The sequence below is a fragment of the Lithobates pipiens genome, unplaced genomic scaffold (genome assembly GCF_037356315.1).
Source record: "Lithobates pipiens isolate NorthernLeopardFrog02 unplaced genomic scaffold, aLitPip1_a1.2 Scaffold_27, whole genome shotgun sequence".
Classification (NCBI taxonomy): domain Eukaryota; kingdom Metazoa; phylum Chordata; class Amphibia; order Anura; family Ranidae; genus Lithobates; species Lithobates pipiens.
The window spans coordinates 174640484-174661569 of NW_027507788.1; the positions used below are offsets into that span (position 1 = coordinate 174640484).

General features: G+C 43.1%; 1 protein-coding gene across 4 annotated transcripts in view; it reads left to right on the forward strand.

The window, feature by feature from the left end:
• KAZN (kazrin, periplakin interacting protein) overlaps window positions 1-21086 on the forward strand; it is a 319101-nt gene that overhangs the window by 245972 nt on the left and 52043 nt on the right. For all 4 annotated transcript variants that reach the window (XM_077457908.1, XM_077457910.1, XM_077457909.1 and 1 more), the window contains one exon: window positions 11288-11458. In XM_077457908.1, the coding sequence (XP_077314034.1) occupies window positions 11288-11458 (171 nt within the window). The remainder of the gene's footprint in view (window positions 1-11287; window positions 11459-21086) is intronic.

The window sequence follows — 21086 nt, forward strand, 5'->3', positions numbered from 1 at the left end:
AATCTCAGCTGGTTCCTGCTGAACCAGCTGAGATATGGCCAGCCTAAGGAAGGATTGGACCATCTATCAGGTTTTCGTTTTTGTCTGGGTCCCCAATGGAGTGATTTTGCCCTGAATCTTTTTTTACTAATGAGGAAAATATTTTGGATTCAGGTCCACTTTAAACTCAATCTAAAGCTGGCCACACACAGTACAGTCTGATTGTACAATCTCTGTAGAACGTCCTTCGCATTTACCATGTAGTTTCCCGAGCGTAGGAAAGCTCCTGGAAATAATGTCAGGCATCCAATTGCCTGTGTAATCCCCAAGTGCTTGGTAGTAGCTTCAATTTTGCATTAAAAACTTTACACTAAAGTTCACCGCTTGACCTCCCTTCCTTTGTCCATGCTACAAACCTCCATATCGCTCGTATTTCTGCTGAAACGTTTGTCTTTTTTTTTTCTTCTTCGGATCTTCCCACAATGCCTTGCAACAGCTGCTGGAGGCAGCTAGAAATGGCTGCTCAGCGCCCCAGCCAGAGCAACAGTAATAAAAAAAGATTCAATAAATTGCCTGAAGGAGACTCTATGCGAAGGTACACTGCGTGTTACAACAGATTAAATATTTTTTTATGATAATGCCTCCTGTAACCTGGTCCTTTTTTATAGCTATTGTCTGCAGTAAAGAAAAAAACAGTCCACTAAAAATGTACTTAAATTATAGGCAAGTATTAAAACGGAGGATGCGTTTACAATTGTTTTAATGGTTGGTTCAGCGGTTGTACGCAGACAGTGTTTTCTCACGTGTCAGGCATGCTGCTAGTATACCGAATACAGTGAATTTAAGCTGTTTTTTTAAATTAATTTATTTATTTTAATATGTGGGCCTTAATTTATCCTTAGAAATATGCTTCGCATCGCCTTTAAACAAAAGCTTTTTTTTTTTTTTTTTCACTGAAATACAATACTGCTTAAAGTGGAGTTCCGGTGAAACTTTTTTTTTTTTTTAATAATCCTAGCATTATTACAAATGAAATACAAAAACGATTCTACAATGATCATGATCGATTTTGCAAAAATATTAATTTATTACTCGAATATCTTCTGCCTCCGTTTGTGGCCGTTGCCGTCATGATTGTGGGCATGTGAAGCCCAATCAAGATCTCTTCCTGGATTAGGTTTGGAGAGGTGCATGCTGGGTAACCAGCATGCACCTCTTGATCTTGCGAATGCGTGATTCACCGGCTGTAGCGCCGATTGTTTCTAAAGTTGCCATAACGGGTGGGGCGACAGAGGAAGGTCCCGCCCCGTTGTTATGGCAACATCACAGTACTGCCCACAGACTCCTGGGAAATTCCGACACATCATTTCCCAGGAGCACAGGCGAGGGAGGGAGTGACGAGGAGCTCCGCGGACAAGGCAAAGGCAGATTAGGAGGACTACATAGCAACAGAGCGATTCTGGGAAGTATAAAAAAAAGTTTTCCTCCCAAATGTTTTTTTTTTTTCCAGGTTTAGAGCCATCCAATTCTGAAAAAAAAAAAAAATTCAGGGTGGAACTCCGCTTTAAGGGCTGCTGTAAACTGTAAAAAAAATTCTTTTTGTTTTTAGATTTTGCAGTTATGATATGTTTATAAAAGTATAAGCCTTGGTTCGTACGGGCGATGATGCCCCGTATAGCATCTCGACAGTCTCAACTTCCAGGTGGGGCATGCAGGCAGCCCATGGAAACCTATTAGGATGCAATGGCTGCACCAACGCAGCCGCTGGTTCTGTGTGACAAATGTGTGGGTGCGGGAGAGTGGCCCCTGAATGCACACTGTCTACGTTAAGGGGCACTCACCCGCCTGTCACATTATGACCCGCAGCTTTGTCTGCGCAGCCGCTGCATCCTATTAGACATCTGGAGGGTGAGACCCACCAAAAACGTCCTGACGCTGTAAGAGCATCATCACACGTGTGACTAAGGCCTAAGCTGAAAATCTCAAGCAAAAAAAAAAAATAGGCAACCAGTGGCAAGTTGAAATCGTCTAAGGCTCAGTTCACATTACTGCGACCTGAAAGTCATGCAACTTACAGTGCGACTTTGCCAGGTGACTTTCTGTCCATTTGCTTGAGACTTGAGTACTACTTTGATGCAACTTTGACGCGAGGGAGGGGCTACACCGCAAGGAATGCCTGTGTAATCTTCCTGTGATGTTGGATCCAAATCGCATCAGTATAGATGAGGATCTGACTTGGAGGTGACTTCCATTACAGGAACCCTTTCTAAAGCCCGAGCGATTTCAGTAGTGCTAAGACAGCTCTCATTGACTAACATGGGATTTCACATGTCATGCGACTTGGGGTCTCACAAGTTGGATCCCAAGTCACGCGAGTGTAAACCAGAAGGGCCTGTCTGCTAGGAGAGAGGGAAGGGTGTGCCACTGTTCTCAGCCATTCAGCAGTCTGTGTAATCTGATCTTCCTGGCTGTTTTATAAACCTGGTGGACCAAGTAAAAGGACCCTCACTTTGTAAAACATTCCATTAAGTTTAAAACCGAAATGAAAGGCAAAACATTTATGCATGGTTTAAAAAATTTTTTTTTAACTTTTATATAAGTGATCACATACCCTCTGTTCTTACCTGCAAAAGAGCAGGGGGAGGAGAAACAGCATCCTGATTAGTGTGGTCAGTTTATACTAGGAAAGCAAGAGGGACTGGCAGGAATATCAGGGATTTCACAAAGGAAGCAATACAAAGAGAACAGGATACTTTTTCATACAAGTACATGGTACAGCAGGCACATATCAGGAATATAAAATGTTGGATCTCGCCTTTACCAGTGGCATATACTCCCCTTTCTACTCCATTCTGTCATGAAGAGCAGAGGTCACCAAACTTTATTACAAGGGTCACATCATATATTTAGCAAATACTTGCGGCTCAAAAAAAAAATCTGTTTTGTAAGAGATCATAAGCACCCATCTAATCAGAGACTGCCGAGTCCGCAGTCCCCCATCCTGCCTTAGTATCTTCACCACAGTGGCGGCATGGCACAGGGCAGGAGGCAGAGCAAACCCTCCTTCTGAATTTTTGGACGCTCCTGGATGGTGCCACACTGGGATCCGCATCATATGTTTCTATGATGGTGTCGAGCCAGACGCCAGCACCATAGTAATGACGCATGTCTCGGCTGCTCAGCATCATTGGTTGCTACAGAGCTGGCGGTTGGCCCGGCTGTACCATGCAAACGCATGACTCTGATACAGAACCAGTTGTTGCAGGCTGGAAGTGGCCCTAGGGCTGTATTTTGCAGACCCCGATCTAGAGAAAGACAAGGCAGCCCACCACAGTTCCAAATCAACTTGTGAAACCCTACAGAGTGCCAAAGATTCTCTCTTCTTGTCCCATGTAACAGAGCGGAGCAAATGATCAGGCTCCTGTGCTGTTACATGGAGGGAAGGGGTGTGAGTCACATCTTCTGAAATACCCCGAAGTACTGGGGATTTTTCTTTAATCTCTGTGGCTGAATTGAGTGGTGGTGCAGCAGAGAAAAGGCTGGCATATGCCTCTTAAAGTGGGGGGGAGATGAAGAATGTCAACCCAAAATTTCATATTCCTGATATGTGCCTGCTGTACCATGTACTTGTATGAAAGTCTCCTGTTCTCTTTGTATTGCTTCCTTTATGTGAAATGCCTTGTGTTCCTGCCAATCCATCTGCTTTCCTATTTTTTTTTTAAACTGACCACACTAGGCCAGGAGAGCACAGCATGGTCAGTTTTCCTACTGTTCTGAGAATTCAGCCTGCTTTCCTCCAATGATCAGACTAGTGCTGACCTCCCCCCACAGTCATTCACTAGGAAACCACAAGGCCGGTTTCCCTCAGTAGAGATGGCGAGGGCAGCACCCGGTGGCCGATTAAAAAATTGTCTCCGGTGAGGACACAGCTGGATTACTGGACAAGTGTCCTAATATTAAAAGTCATCAACTACAGTATTTGTAGCTACTGACTTCTCATTTTTTTCTGAAGGAGCCTGAAGCTCCTCTTTAAATTTCAGTCCAGTAAATACCTTCCAGGTGCATCAAAGTGCTATAGGTTAATTTTCTATTGAAAGCAGCCACAGCCTGGGTAGAAAAAACTGTCCCCTGCCAGTCTCCTGCAATGGGGGACTCCTGATCTCTGCGGGGGCGCAGTGGTCTCATTGCAGAGGTCAGACCTATAGCTCTTGCTGGTTGGAAAGCTTTGGCTCTGACTCAGGGTGTGGATTGAATTTCTATCAAATAGACCACTGCTTCCTCACAGAGATCAGGAGTCCTTCTTTGCAAGAAGCTGGCAGGTGACAGGTTTTTCTACCCAGACTGTGGCTGCTTTGGATAAAAATGAACCCGTATGACTGCACACCTTTTGATGGATTGTACAGCCCTGGCCACAGGTTTTGAGAATGACACAAATATAAATCTACACAAGGTCTGCTGCTTCACTTTTTATGATGGCAATTAGCATATACTCCAGAAGGTTATGAAGAGTGATCAGATGAATTGCAATTAATTGCAATGTCCCCATTTGCCATGAAACATTTCCACTGCATTTCAGCCCTGCCACAAAAGGACCAGCTGACGTGTCAGTGATTCTCTCGTTAAAATGGGTGTCAGTGTTGACGAGGACAAGGTTGATTGATTGTGTTAGAATCAGTCTGGAAGCTTTAAAAGGAATGTGGTGCTTGAAATCATTTTTCTTCCCCTGTTAACTATGGTTACCTGCAAGGAAACGTGCGGTCATCATTGCTTTGCACAAAAAGGGATTTGCAGCCAAGGCTTTGCTGCTATTTAGATTTCACCTAAATCGCACATATATATGATCATCAAGAACTTCAAGGAAAAAGGTTCAATTCTTATGAGAAGAAGGCTTATAGGCGCCCAAGAAAGTCCAGCAAGTGCCAGGACCATCTCCTACATTTGATTCAGCTGCGGGCAGGGCTGCTGTTAGAAATCACGGGGCCCCATACAGCCTACAAGGCAACAACCCCCCCATATATCAATTTTTTTTTTTACAAAAAATACACTAATATTATTATTAGCGGACACAAACATAACAGAGAACCAGTGTAAATGAGCCCTTTTATAATAGGACAGGGAGGGGGAAGCAATTACAAGAACAATGCTCTGTGTCTCTCCCTGCAGCAGCTGAAAGCTGGTGGGTGGGATAGAAACTGGCTTCTATCTGCTGCAGAGAGCCGCACAGGGCATCTTTCTGGAATTCCCCTCTGATCGACAACACTGATTCCTCTTGGTGTTAGGGCCCCTATGTGTGCCAGGGCCCCCTACATGAGGACTGGTGGTCCCCCCCTATCAGTGGCCCTGGCTGCGGGATCGGGGGAACCACCAGTGCAGAGTTTTCTTAGGGATGGCAGCAGGCAGGTGTGAGGACATCGGCACGCACAGGGAGGAGAAGACATTTGGAGGATGGCCTGGTGTCAAGAAGGGCAGCAAAGAAGCCACTTCTATCCAGGAAAACATCAGGGGCACACTGATATTCTACAAAAGGTACAGGGATTGGACTGCTGAGGACTGGGGTAATTTACTCTTTCCGATTGTTTGGGGCATCCGGAAAAAACCTTGTCCAGAGAAGAAAAGGTGAGCGCTACCATCAGTCCTGTATCATGCCAACAGTAAAGCATCCTGAGACCATTCATGTGTGGGGTTGCTTCTCAGCCAAGGGAATGGCCTACTCAAAATTTTGCCTAAGAACACAGCCATGAATAAAGAATGGTACAAAAACAAACATCCTCTGAGAGCAACTTCTCCCAACCATCCAAGAACCTTTTAGTGATGAACAATGTATTTTCCAGCATGATGGAGCACCTTGCCATAAGGAAAAAATGATAACCCAGTGTCTTGGGGAACAAAATATTGAAATTTTGGGTCCATGGCCAGGAAACTCCCCAGACCTTAACCAAATTTAAGAACTTGTGGTCACTCCTCAAGTGACGGGTGAACAAAAAAGCACTCATATTCTGACTCCAAGCATTGATTATGCAGAAATGGGCTGCCATCAGAAGTTGAAGGACATCATGTCGGGGGGAATTGCAGAGGTCTTAAAAAAGGTCAACACTGCAAATATCGATGTTATGTAAAAAAAAAAAAAAAACTTAATTGTCAATAAAAGCCTTTGACACTTATGAAATGCTTGTAGTAATACTTCAGTATACCATAGAAACATCTGACAAAAAGATCTAAAAACACTCAAGCAGCAGACTTTGTGAAAATTAATATTTGTGTAATTCTCAAAACTTTTGGCCACGGCTGTATTTACTGTATTTCTGGGTCACTCTGCACTATACTGGCAGGGGACAGGTTTTTCTTCTCAGGCTGTGGCTGCTTTCTAAAGAACAGACTGCAAAGTTGTACTCACGCTGGCAGTTGTTGACATAACGTGTTGACTATAGACTTTGAAATCTGCAAGCACAATGCCAGCTATTCCTTTCTTGATGTACTTGCCGCTCTAGGCCATAGGTGAATTAAATCATAAATCCTACGGGACACAATGGAGTCTGTGTCTGAAACAAGCCAGGAAGGGAGAGAAAACTCTTCCTGTGCCCGGCTATTTGGACAGCTGTCACTTTACATGCCAGTTACTGCCGGTGGCAGGTTGAGTCTTCATGAAGGTACATTCCTGTTGTTGAGATTGTTCACCTTTAAGCCATTCCGGTGGTTGTTTCTGTGCCAGCAGATTTTGCCCCCCAGAAATGTACCTTCTCTCTTGAAAACAAGGATGACCTTCAGTTTAGGGCAGGCGAGGACGGCATGCAGTGAATTCAGATGACTCGGAATCCGCACATGACATTTCTGGTGATTAGGATTCTGGAGCATTGTATTCGTCCAGATTGAAGGAGGTCTGCAGAGCTGTTTTAATTCATAAAACCAATAGAAAAGTTTTCTGTGCAATTTTCAAGGATCCCTTTCAAGGTTATGTACAACATCTGCTCTTGGTTTTTTTTATTTGCGCACTATAAAACAAGAACATCTGGAAGTTTCTGCATTCGGGGACCAATATTTCTGGACTGCTCTAAACAGCCTGCTTAATTTAATTACTAGGTGTTCTTTACACATCATGCAACATTTTATGCAGTATGCATTGTGCTTCTTTTTTTATTTTAAGTGGATTTAAACTCAAAGTGAAAAATGACTGTGCTCTAGGGAACAACTAGAAATGTTAATTGTGTCAAACCATCCCTGAAAATGTACCCGATGCCCTAAATTCCTCAAAATAAGTTCACTTCTGTTGCTTGAGCCTCATAGCTGTATATCTGCAGTGTGAGTTCATCTAAGGCACGGGGTCTCCAAACTTTTCAAACAAACTAAACAAAGGGCCAGTTTATTGCCCTTCAGACATTAGGGGGGCCGGTGTTGTGTTGATCACTGTCCCCTGTCGGATAGTGTCCGCCCTGTACTGCGCTTGCGCAGTATGGAGGATAAGGAGACGCCGAAGGTCTCCGAAGATGAACGGCGCCTGCGCACTGAGTCCAGGTTCAAGCCCCATCATCCAAGTGGACATAGAGCTAGAATAAAAAATAGCCGAGCAAAGCGAGGCCATGCCCGAAGGGTGGCGAGGGAAGTGAGGCCGTCGGGGACCCTGTTACTAAGTGCTACTGTATGTCCACTTGCATGGTGGGGCTTCAACTTGGACTCAGGGCAGAAGGTACTAGCAAGTGCGCAGGCGCCGTTCATCTTCGGAGACTTTCGGAGTCTCCTTGTCCTCCGTACTGCTCAAGCGCAGTACGGGGCGGACACTATCCGATGGGGGGACAGTTTTTGGAAGAACACTGGACTGTGGCCAGCAGGAGTGTAAATTTTCTTGGCATCAGCTGGAGTAAACATCGCCACATTTGGTATTAAGGGGAAGACTAGTGTCCCATCATTGGAAGATCATGTTGGAGAAATGGTGGCCCCATTGTTGGTGTCAGTTGGCAGAATAGTGTCTTGTATCAATGGGTGGAAGAGTGCCTCAAGGGCCAGATAAAGGCAAGCGAAGGGCCACAGTTTGGAGACTACTGATCTAAGGAACTGCCGCCTCTGACCAGATTTCGAGTGAGGTTTGGTGATGTCACTACTGTGCTGCTCACTGTTCTCCTTGCTGGAGAGAAAGCTGTTCCTGTTCTGTCCCATTTTCATGTACTTTTTTGTCTTGTATTGAACTGCATTAAAGTGATAGGAAGTCCCATTGGACACTTCTACCCACAGGGAAGCTTATAATGCAGCTTACCTGTAGGTACAAGGAATATCTCCTAAAGATGCATAATTTCTCTGATTCAATGCCCCTCACATGCTCTTTAGATTATTTTTCTTTTTTTTTTTATTGAATGTTTTATAGCTGACTTTTTTTTTAATTGTCTTTTTTGGTTTATAGCGCAAAAAAAAATGCAGTGGGGATCAAATACCACAAAAAGGAAGCTGTGGGAAAAAAATGACATACATTTTATTCGGGTGAAGTGTTGACAGTTAAAGAGGTTATATACCCATTTCTTTTTTTTTTTTTTTTTTTTTTTTTTACTTTTACCTACAGGTAAGCCTATAATAAGGCTTACCTGTAGGTAAAATGAATATCTCCTAAACCTGTAAAGTCAGCAGGGCATGCGCTGTGATGGCCCGGCTGAAGGTCCGGCAGACGCTGGGAACAAGACTCCCACGCTCATGTGCAGGAGTGACGTAATCGCGGTTTTGGCCACTCACGGAGCAGGAGCCGCAATAACGAGAAGAAGCGCCAAGGGAACATGTCGGCTCCCTTGGCGTGGACCATGGTCAGATGTCGAGGCCTCATTCTAAGGTCAGTATTTCATAATTAGCTAGTATGCACTGCATATTGGTTAGCTCATTATGCCTCTGCCTTGCAGGTTTTTTTGTTTAAAAAGGAAAACAAAGTGCGGTTATACAACTGCTTTAAAATTCTAAGACTGGCAAGAGGCTTGTTCTGCAGTCCGCAGGCACCTTAACCACTTGACCTCTGGAAGATTTACCCCCCCTCTTTTCATGAAGGGGGGTAAATCTTCCAGAGGTCAAGTGGTTAAGGTGCCTGTATACTGCAGAACAAGCCTCTTGCCAGTCTTAGAAGTTAACTATAACAATCAACTCCATACTTGTCTTTTTAATCTCCCCCTTCACCTTAGAGCTAGGAGTGTCCACGTGCAGCCATAGACATAACATTGCCCCCCTGATCACACCATAACGGGCCACAATGTCTCTGCTAGCTTTATGTATACTTCCACTCTCAAACACCAGAAGATTTATTTCTTCTTTGTCCTCTTTCTGCCTCTGCAGTCAATTCAGGAACCTTCTATTTTTTTTTTCTTAACCGTTGCATCAGCCGGAATCAAAGGCTATAATTAAAATGGTGCAGGCATTCCATTCTTTCCCGTTATTGTCGGTTGTATCATGGTCAATTTGAATCCAATGGCTGCCTATGAAGTAAATGCGAGCAGGCAGTGTAATTGGAGGCCCATTCTCATTCATTGTTCCTGTACCAGTTAATGAAAGAGAGTGGAGTCATGTTGTAATGCAGTATACCCACGAGCCCGCCGCCTTGCTGATCTCTCTGAAATTGAATCGGCACATACAGAGCGCCCACGGGCACAGAGGTAGTAAATAGTTCACATGACAAATGCAACCTCATCGCTGTATGACTGCCAGCCAAACAGATTGCCTGTGTGTTTTTATAAGTTATCATGGTTTGGGGTCAATTTCATTTGTACGTTATTTTTTTTACACACCTTTTTTTTTATCTTATTTTTTTTCTATTTTTTTTTTTGTTCATCTAAACTTCAATATCAACTCTGGAATAAGCAAGCATTGTCTAAGTAAATTCGTCATGTGTATTTATTTCTTGTATCTTGGAGTTCTTTTTGTATTTCTTACAGATCTGTGCTGTAATCCAGTGTGAGACTTTCCCTCTGAAGGAGCTTCCTGTAATAAAGACCACTCACTGCTGCTCTCTCTGCTTGTGCAGGGTGACTGGTCTTGTCTCCGCCCCTTCCTGTACTTTTCTGCAGGCAGCCTGTAGTGGGTGGAGCCTGCTGGGTCCCTCCCACAGCTCTGCTCAGGCTATGTACAGCACAGTGATTCCACTGCTACTTTTACAAAGTAATATCTGGGTTTGCTAAGAGATTTGGTGTATACAAAATGATTCTATATCCTTGGTAGCTATTCGGGATTTTATTTACCCGCTTGCCAACCAAGATCTCTCTCTCTCTCTTTCTCTCTCTCTCTCTTTCTCTCTCTCTCTCTTTCTCTCTCTCTCTCTCTCTCTCTCTCTCTCTCTCTCTCCATCTTAATGCATCCATCTATGCATTAAGATAAAAATAATTCTGCGTGTAGTAGCTGCCCCAGCACCCCCTAATACATGAGCCCCTTCCCTGTCCAGCGATGTCCATAAACCCAACGGCCGTCAGTCCCTCCTCATTGGCTGAGACACAGCGGTGGTGCCATTGGCTCCTGTAGCTTTCACTTAAAGTCAGTTAGCCAATTGGTGGGAGGGAGGGGCGGGGCCAAACAGGAGCTCCATGAATGGACACATGGAGCTGCAGCTCGGCTTGGGTGCCCTATAGTAAGCTTCTTTCTCTGGGGGCACTCGATAGGAAGGAGGGGTCAGGAGCAGCAAAGAGGGACCCGAGAAGAGGAGGATCCAGGCTGTTTTGTTTAAAAAAAATAAAAAAAATATGAGACTTTACAATCACTTTAAGACAAATTAAGACAAAGCCCTGGAGAGTACTGAACTGGCCAGCAATGAGTCCAGATCTAAATCCCATAGAGCACCTGTGGAGAGACCTCAAAACAGCAGTTGGGGGGAAATCTGAGAGACCTGGAGCAGTTAACAAAAGAAAAGTGGTCCCAAAATTCCAGTAGAGAGATGTAAGAAACCCACTGATGGTTACAGGAAGTATTTGATTTCAGTTATTTTTTTTCCAAGAGGCGTGCGACCGAATATTAAATTGAGGGTGCCAATAATTTTGTCCAGTCCATTTTTGGAGTTTTGCGTGGAATGTGTCAGATTTGGCTTTTTGTTTATTTTTTGTGTCCTACCAATACAACCAAAATAAATAAACATGAGAATGCCTAAAAATATATGCACAGTAATTGCAACAGTTTTCTGGGCGAAGTGGTGCTTTATCAGACAGAAATGCAGGGGTGCCAATATTTTTGGCCATGACTGTATTACATTTTTGGTTTTGGATTTAATTCAGCTTTAATTTTATTCCACTTTATTTTATTATATTTTGCAGAGTGAGTGATCATTGACTTGTACTTATCTATGCCAATACTTTTCCTCTTTCAGGAGAGTGAAGATGCAGTTAAAGTATTAGCAAAGGAAAAAGATCTTTTAGAACGGGAGAAGTGGGAGCTTCGTCGCCAGGCCAAGGAGGCAACAGACCACGCCAGCGCCTTGCGATCGCAGTTGGATTTAAAGGAGAATCGAATCAAAGAACTTGAAGCTGAACTTGCAATGGTGAGATATAGATCAAACTTATTTTCCTATCAGTGCTTACTTCAAATAGTTTTAAAGCCATTTTTTACCAAACTAATCGTGCCCATAGAATATATACCTGTAATGAAGAAAGTGAATACCTACCCCCCGCCTCGCCTTAGAACACCAGGCTAATTCAGAGAACTAATTCTGCATAGGTCTTCAAAAACTGACACGTCCTGGAGTGTCAATTTCTTGGTCTCCCACAAGGTTCAAGGGTTCCTTCACCAACCTCCACATCTATATCACATACTAGTATTGTGGAGGAGTCACTCGAAGCTGTGTGGACCAGGAGATCAACACTCATGGAAGTTTTGCTTATGAAGATTCCACCAGTGATTTTTCTGGATTGGAACAACATTTGGCATCATGGTCATCGGGAGGGCTTAAGTATTCACTTTTCTTCTTTACATGTCCTTCATACTATATGGGTCGTCTTCATTTGGTGTTTGTAGCTTTAAAGTGCACCTGTAGTGTCGAGATATAGTACAGTATATAGTGCAGAGAAGGAGAGAAAAGAAAGTGGAATTTTTTTTAGAAGGTTGTAGTGTATTTTGGATGAGAAGAGGCAGTTTCTGTCGATTTTACTAAGGGATTTTAGTAACAAAAAAAATTCAGTTATTCTGCCCACAGACAACTGACACTTACATAATGCAACTGGATAAGGTTAGGTTGGGTGAGCATTGGCCATACACATAATGTCTACCTCCCCTAGATGTCTCTTCAGCATTATGTCTACTGCTAAATTACAAGGTGTGAACGCTGTAAAGCTGTAGTTGTCATCTCACTAGCTTCACTAACCTAGAACACATCTATACAGATCAGGGCTCCTTTATTTTTCCCCAGCCATCCCGATCTGTATACTTGGCCAACATAACAGCCAAGCAACTGGCAATTTCATTAGGAGATCGGCAATGGCCAGCCGCTTTACCTTCTCTCTTGATAGGGTTACTTAAATGTCATCTCTGTTACGTGAAATGAGGAACACTTTGTAGAGGGGAAGATAAACCAACAGCCTAGGAATCCCTTGGCCCGCAGGCAGTAAAAATGAGCGCAGTGAGTGACTAGGAGAGAGGGCGGAGGTGAAGGGGGAACGCAAACACAAATCTGGCGGGTAAGTTTGGCAGCGCACAGTGTGACAATCTACAAACGGTATATTTTCATTGGCTTACAAGGTTAAATTTTGAAGAGCAATGCATGTAGGTGGTCATATAAAATGACGGCCTGTATAGCTTGGTGGCAAAAGCAGAAATGATGTAACTCCTGGTAACCAATCAGATTAAACTCCTAGCAGTGTACCTGTTACATATAATGAAGATAAATGCAATGCTGCTACTGGTAGCCAGTATTATGTTCTCTTTACAGTGGAGAAAATAATTATTTGATCCCCTGCAGATTTTGTAAGTTTGCTCACTTACGAAGAAATGAAGGGTCTATCATTTTTATCATGGGTATATTTTAAATGATATACAGAATATCAACCAAAAACACATGATACAAATGTTATAAATTGAGTTGCAGTTCAGTGAGTAAAATAAGTATTTGATCCCCAAGCAAACATGACTTAGTACTTGGTGGAGAAACCCTTGTTGGCAAACCCAGAGGTAAGGCGTTTCTTGTAGATGTGCACACATATCAGGAGTGATTTTGGTCCACTCTACAGATCTTCTTCAAATCCTTAAAATTTCTTGGCTGTAGCTTCGAAACTCGAAATTTCAGCTCCCCCCATACATTTTCTATAGCAGGGCTCAAAATTTCAAGTCCTGAGCTACTAGCCAGGCCTCAAGGGTTACTCGCTACCAGTTGCCCTGCCCAACCCCTACCCTGCCCCACCCCTAAACACACCCTCATAAATTATCTCATGAAATTAGACTTTAATGTTTTATGCAATTAAGTTATAAAAATATTAACGTTATCCATGCCCATCAATGGAGCTAGCCTGTGCCCCCAGGGTGCAGCCTGCCTGTGCAAGGGAAGAGAGGCGAGCTGCCACTGGATGATCAGAGCCATGTGCCATCACATAAGCCCCTCCCCTTGTCCGGGGAACTTTGATACATGTTGCCCGTCCTAGGATTGGACGGGTGATCTGTCTATCAAAGTCCCGGAGAAAGAGAAGGGGCTTATGTGACGGCACATGGCGGAGGGAACCCACAGCTATTGAAACGAAAGCTGTGATGTTCCCTGCTCTGATCATCCAGTGGCGGCTCGCCTCTCTTCCCCTCTTCTGATTGGCTGTGATTGCCCCCCGACTCCCAGGCAGCCCTTCTTGCCAGCTCTCAAAATCCTTTTGCAAAATGCGAGCGTGCGAGTGGAATTTTTGAGGGCTGTTCTATAGGATTAAGGTCTGGCGACCTGGCTAGGCCAATCCATGACCATAATGTGCTTCTTCTTGTGCCACTTCTCTGTTGCCTTGGTAGTATTTTTTTAGGGTCATTGTTATGCTAGAAGACCCATCTTCAGTGTTCTGACTGAGGGAAGAAGGTCCTCGTCCAAGATTTTACAATACATGGCCCCGTCCATTGGCCCCTCAATGTGATAAAGTCAGCCTGTACCTTTTAGCAGAGAAACAGCCCCAAAGCATAATGCTTCTACCTCTGTGCTTGACTGTAGGAATGGTGTTCTTGGGCTCATAGCATTTCTTTCCTCCAAACATGGCTAGTCAAGTTAATGCCAATCCCCTGTCCACAGCACTTTCTCTCAATCCTTCTCTGAATCATTTAGATGTTCATTGGCAAACGTCAGATGGGCCTGTACATGTGCCATCTTGAGGAGGGGGACCTTGCGGGCGCTGCAGGATTTCAATCCATGGCGGCATATTGTGTTACCAATGGTTTGTTTGGTGACTGTGGTCCCAACTGTCTTGAGATCATTCCCAAGCTCCTCCCGTGTAGTTCTGAGCTGATCCCTCACTTTTTGTATGGTCATCCTTACCCCATGAAGCAAAATCTTGCATGGAGCTCCAGACCGAGGGCGATTGATGGTTAAGTCTGTATTTCTTCCATTTGCAAATAATCGATCCAACAGTTGTCTCCTTCTCACCAGCTTTTTCCTGATGATCTTGTAGATCTTGTGCAGGTCTAAAAGCTTATCCCTGCCTGACGTCCTTTTGATAGCTCTTTGGTCTTACCCATGATGTTGAGGTTTGAATGTAAGAAAGAGATTCTGTGGACAGGTGTCTTTTATACACATAATGAGTTGTCATTAGGAGCACCACCTCAAACTGACAGGACTAATCTGTGTACCACATGAGTACATACTGTAGCCAGTCTGTGGGAGCCCGAATTATTGTTGGTTGGTAGGAGATCAAATACTTATTTTACTCACTGAACTGCAACTCAATTTATAACATTTGTATTGTGTTTTTTTCTGGATTTGTGGTTGATATTCTGTTATCATTTAAAATACACCTGGAAAAAAAAAAAAAAAATATATATATATATATATATATATATATATATATATATATATATATATATATATATATATATATATACACCCTTCATTTCTTTGTAAGTGGGCAAACCTACAAAATCTGAAGGGGATCAAATCATTAATTTTCCCCACTGTATATATCCAACTTGTTTCACAAGTCTCTTGTAGAGTCTTTAAAATTACCCCACTTAAAAAAAAAAAAAATTAAATAAATCAGTTTTTATTATGATTTGCACATATGGATTTCGGCTTATATAAGAACAGCGAGTACAACAAGCATTCACAAAGATTTCACTAAGCACCAAGCAGCTTCATTGAGGCCTTTTCACTTTAGTTTCAGGAGGTTAAACACATCTTAACAGGATTGGTAACTCACTTTAAACAAGCTGCTAGCATTCTTAAATAGGTTTCAATAAGCTTCAGCACTACTCAAAGCTTGATAAAAGCCTTCTAAAGTCAGGTAACAGCATGTCGATGGGCTTTTGTTGAAGTCAGAATTTCTTCACTCCCCATGCACGGCCAAAGGAGGTCAACTACAGGACAGGTTTACCAGTCAGTTTGATTTTTGAATGATCTCAGAGGCGTCGCACGCAAACTTATTGATACAGCCTAAAGACCGTCAACACTCCCATTAAGATCTACTAATCTGGAGCTGAAGTTTGCTCTAATGGCCTAAAAAAATAAAAATAAAAAAAAGCTACTTAAACTCTAGAACGATGTATGAGCCAGCATCAAGGACCACATCTGTTAAATACTTTCAGCATTTTGGGAGCGGTAATGCAGTGGCTTTTCAATGTTGACTGCCGTAAAGCCAAGTATTCTTCTTTTACTACACCTTTTAGAGGTGGCCTATTTGGTAAAAGTAACCCAATGGTGACGGGGACACTTAAGTGGGTCTCCTTTTAACTATGTAACCCCTAGGCCAATTCTGACATTTGTCATAAATTAAAAAATTTAATTTTTTTTTTGCTAGAAAATTACTTGGAACCCCCAAATGTTCAACTTTTTTTTTTTTAAACCAGAGACCCTGGAGAATAAAATGGTGGGCGTTGCAAATTCTTTTTTTTGGCACACGATATTTTCTCAGATGTTTTTCAAAAGCAAATAAAAAAAAAACACACATGAATGAATTTTAGAAAACACAATATAATGCCCATTTTTTTGTAAAAGTATAAAAGATTGTTATGCCGAGTAAATAGATACCAAACATGTCTCACTTTAAAATTGCACACGCCCGTGGAACGGTGGCAAACTACGGTATATTAAATTATCCGTAACCAATATTTTAAAAGCTATTACTGGTTATCAGTTTAGTATTATACAGGAGGTCTGGTTCTTGAATTATTTCTCTCTCTTTGGCGGTCATGGTCATACCTCTTGTGTGGTGCGAACTCTGTTTACATATGCGTACGGGACCGACGTGTACGTTCACCTTTGCGCATGAGTATGGGGGGACGGGAATTTTAAAATGTATAAAAATGCCTTTTTTTTATGTATTTATTTTTATACAGTACCTTTTTTTTTTTAATAAACTTTATTGCTATCACAAGGGATAAACAACGAAGTGAGTTACTTTCTCTCTAAGTGGTCCTGGGCTCCCCAGTGGGATGGGAGTTACTTGGGGGGTGTCTGATATAAAAAAAAAAGATACCAGGATTATGGTTGTAGCCTCAACCATGATCCTAGTGTAACCACCCCAATATGAGGTTTTGTGTGTGTGTGTATATATACATACGGCGATACTGAGTCAACATGAGATTGATTTTAAATGGGTGATTGACTGTCCCTACTGGCCAGCTTTAAAACTTCAGGCCGGAGACTAACTTTGCCTGCAGTGTAGCCCCATAGGAGCTATTTTTCTGAGAACGTAATCAGAATGTCTATTGGTGATCCATATTAACTCCGAGATAATTGGAGCTCAGTTGGTTTGTAATAAACCAGCATTGCGTGCAATTATCCTTGTAATTAGTTTGGCTCCTGATTATTTTCTACATGGCTAAAATTGTGCTTTTTTATGGCATTCTGTCAAGTGTTCCTACCATTTTTTTAAAAAAAATGTTTAAATTACAACCTTGATTTTATCTTGGCAAATGAGCTGTAGCCTGCCGGTAAGTTGCCCATAGATTTTTAGATGGCAGTCGGGGCATTTTGCATACATATTTTTTCTTTTTTTTTGCATATGCCATATAAACATACTTGCAGCTCCTTCTTAGGGGGACAGTGGGTCATCTACCTAATTTTTCCAACCTGGCTGAAAATCTTCCCATATAGGAAGCCCATTAGGCTACACGTGTCCTATCGGTGCATCGTGGACTACATTCGCCCCTTGACTAATTTACAGATTTGTCCGGGATGTGGCCATAAAACATTTTATAACTCGTTTAGAATAACTGTACAAATAAAATATAATCATAATTGAGCATCAACCATTTCTTTTCTTTCTTGAAAACTGTAAATAATTACCTTGGCAGTCCAGCAAACATGCCATTGCATTGTGCGGCTGGGCTGCTTCCCTGTATTCCATCAGATTAGGTCGCCTGCACCTTTGTTTTCTATAGTCAGAGTTATCGATGGGTGCAAGGTGCTGGCAAATGATTGACAGCCTAACGCAGGCCCTACCCACATGTCTGCAGGTTTCAGGCCCAATCAGAAACTGGTTGTGGGAGAATGGGCAGAGCAGGCTATTACTGCACACTTGCCACACAGGGCAACGTGTATTGTGTGTTTGGAAGCCCTGGTAGATCTAATGTAGCCCTTGAATTAAAGTGGTTGTAAAGGTTTTTAAAAATTTTTTTTAAATAACAAACCTGTTATACTTGACTCCTCTGTGTAATGGTTTTGCACAGAGCAGCCCCTGTCCTCCTTTTCTGGGGTCCCCTGCCGGTGCTCTTGGTGCCCTCGATTGCTGTAGAGGGCCCTTGTGCAGGCTCGCTCCCAAACTGGACTGTGAGAGTCCATAGAAACACTGTGTGGCTCAGTCCCACCCCCCCCACTCCCTCCTCCCCTGATTTGATTGATAGGAGCAAGAGCCTTAATGCAGAGAACCTTTTGCCTTTACAGCCACCCGCTTAAGGACATCTGCAATTCCTGCTCATTGCTCCAGGGGATTGGATCATTTCCCCCTTTACCGACGTCTCCGGTAAGTGGTGAAATGACTGTGAAGCGGAGGGGGGAATGGGTGCACCTCTTCTACCGCCTATAAAAGTGATCCTGTTGGGCCACTTTTATTGGCTGCCGAATCAACCACTGTATAAACAAATACCGGGGTTATAGCAGCTAGCTGCTGCCATAACAATGGTATAGAACGTCAAAGTAATGATGTATGTATATGGTGGGCGGCTCCGTAAGAGGTTACCAAAATCTCATATAAGGAATAACATTTTAATGTAATCTCAAAGGTTAAAGTGCCAATTTCAACCCAGATTGCGCAGGCATGTTCTACTGTAACCCTTTAGTAAATAAAACCTCATTCAGAGATTAATATCTGCTTTGTTAGACTTAAAGGGGTTGTAAACCCTCGTGTTTTTCAACTTAATGCATCCTATGAATTAACCACTTCAGCCCCGGAAGGATTTACCCCCTTCCTGACCAATGCACTTTTTGCGATTCAGCACTGCGTCACTTTAACTGATAATTGCGCGGTCGTGCGACGTGGCTCCCAAACAAAATTGGTGTCCTTTTTTCCCACAAATAGAGCTTTCTTTTGGTGGTATTTGATCACCTCTGCGGTTTTTATTTTTTGCACTATAAAAAAAAAATTGCAAGAATTTTGAGAAAAACGCATTATTTTTTACTCCCAAAAATATAAAAAAAAAAAAAAAAGTTTTTTCCTCAGTTTAGGCCGATACGTATTCTTTTACATATTTTTGGATAGTTTTATGGCATTTTTATTAATAATTCTTTTTTTTTATACTAGTAATGGCGGCGATCAGCGATTTTTATCATGACTGCGACATTATGGCGGACACATCGGACAATTTTGACACATTTTTGCGACCATTGGCATTAATACAGCGATCAATGCTTTAAAATTGCATTGGTTACTGTAAAAATGTCACTGCTAGTGAAGGGGTTAAGCACAAGGGGGTGGGGAGGGGTTAAGTGTGTCCTAGGGGAGTGTTTCTAACTGACTGGGGGATCGGCTTGTGTGACACAGACACTGATCGCTGCTCCCGATGACAGGGAGCAGACGATCAGTGTCCTGTCATGCTGTTTACATCGGCATCTCCCCGTTCTTAAGCTACGTGGCACGATCGCGGGTATCCCAGCGACGATCGAGTCTGCGGGCACAGTCACGGAGCTCGCGACAGGCACGCACGGTGGGAAATTCAAAGTAACGTATGGGTACGTTACTTTGCCCAGCCGACGTACATATGCTGACAGCGGTTGGCAAGTGGTTAAGGTGAAAAAACACCTTGCAGTCACCAGCCCCCCCAAGCCCCTGTTTTACTTACCTGAGACCCGAATCTCCTTGGGCGCTATCCCGCATTGCTTTCCCCGAGCTCTAGTCGGCTCTTCATTGGATGATTGATAGCAGAGCAGCCATTGGCACCTGCTGATGTCCATCAAATCAGTGATGTGGCACACCGAGGGAGCGGGGCCAAATCCATACACTTGGCGGCTATGGCTATGGCTGCCAAGTGTATCACACGGGAGCAAGGTAACCCCCTCAGGAGAGAGCTCCCCTGAGGCGGTTAGCTCTTGCGAGGTGGAGCCGCCGTGGCACCCCAGAAGACGACGATCGGAGCCACTCTGTGCAAAACAAACTGCACAGTGGAGGGAAGTATGACATTTTTGTTTAAAAAAAAAAAAAAAAAAGAATAAACCTTTAGTATCCCTTTAGGCCCCTTTCACACATGCGGACATTATGTCCGTATTGCATCCATCTGTTTGCGGATGAAATACGGACATACATGCATTCCTATGGGATAGCAATTGCCCGATTCTGCAGACGGAGGAAAATCCTATTTTTCTATCCGTCTGCAGAGCGGATCGGATGAACACGGACAGATGGTCCGTGTTCATCCGATCCCCCATAGAGGAGAATGGAGAGCTGACAGGGCAGTCCCTGCACAGTGTGCCGGGACCGCCCTGTTATCTGCCGGCTCAGCGGGGACAACGGAGCGATCCCCGCTGATCAAGCGGATCATCACGGGGCGGATCATTACTGATCCGTCACGTGTGAAAGGGGCCTTAAGCTGGGTATACACATATCAAAAGTCGGCTGGTTTAGCAGGTACTGTACTGGCTTCTGTTGAACAGTCATCCTGGAAAACCAGCATTTGATCGGGGCTTGCAGCCAATGGCTGCATGCGCTGATCTGTGTATTCTAACAGGGGGAGGAGCGCCCCCTATCAGAATACAAAAACACAGCAGGAGAGGTCCCTGCAACAACATTGTTTGTGTTAATGTGGGGGTCTGTGATGTTTTTATTATTATTATTTTTTTCCAAAGTGCTGGTTGAACGAAAAAAAAAACTTGGTGTGTATACCTGGCTTCAGTCAAGGCGTGAGAAGATACTGCTGGGCTTACTTTGTATAAAGCCCAGAATTCTCTGCAAAATCTGCTTAGGGGTTACCCAGTAAAATAATAGAAATATACAACTAATTTATATATGTTCTAAATTTTCTGAAACATCAGTTTATTTAAAAAAAAAAAAAAAAAGATAAAATTGACCAATTCCTCTTCTCACCAACAACATAGTGGTCTGTGTTGACGGGTCTTATAACGTAGAGCAAGGCATGTCAAATCCCATGCAGAATAGACAACTGCTAGAAGACCTGTGCAGAAGCCATATTTGCTGCTCACTGCCCATCCGACGCCATATTCATGCCAATGGTTTTGGAATGGCAATTCCAATAAGCTCATATAGGTGTGATTGTGAGGCTCCCACAAACTTTTAGCCATGTAGTGCATTTAAAAAACAGTGTTATACATATGAAGTTCCAAGATTTTAGTTTGGTAAAATGTTTGACTGTTCATAAATGAATCTGATACCGGGCTGGTTGCTATGGGCCAATAGCTAATTTCTCTGGTCAAATTAGCCCCAACTGCTGAGAGCAGGCATCTGCTGGTTGCTGTGAGTTACGTACCATTTCTGTCATTTGCCGCTATTTTATATTGGGTGCCGCTTTCTACTTGCATAATTTAACATGCATAATAAAAAGCAGTCATTAAA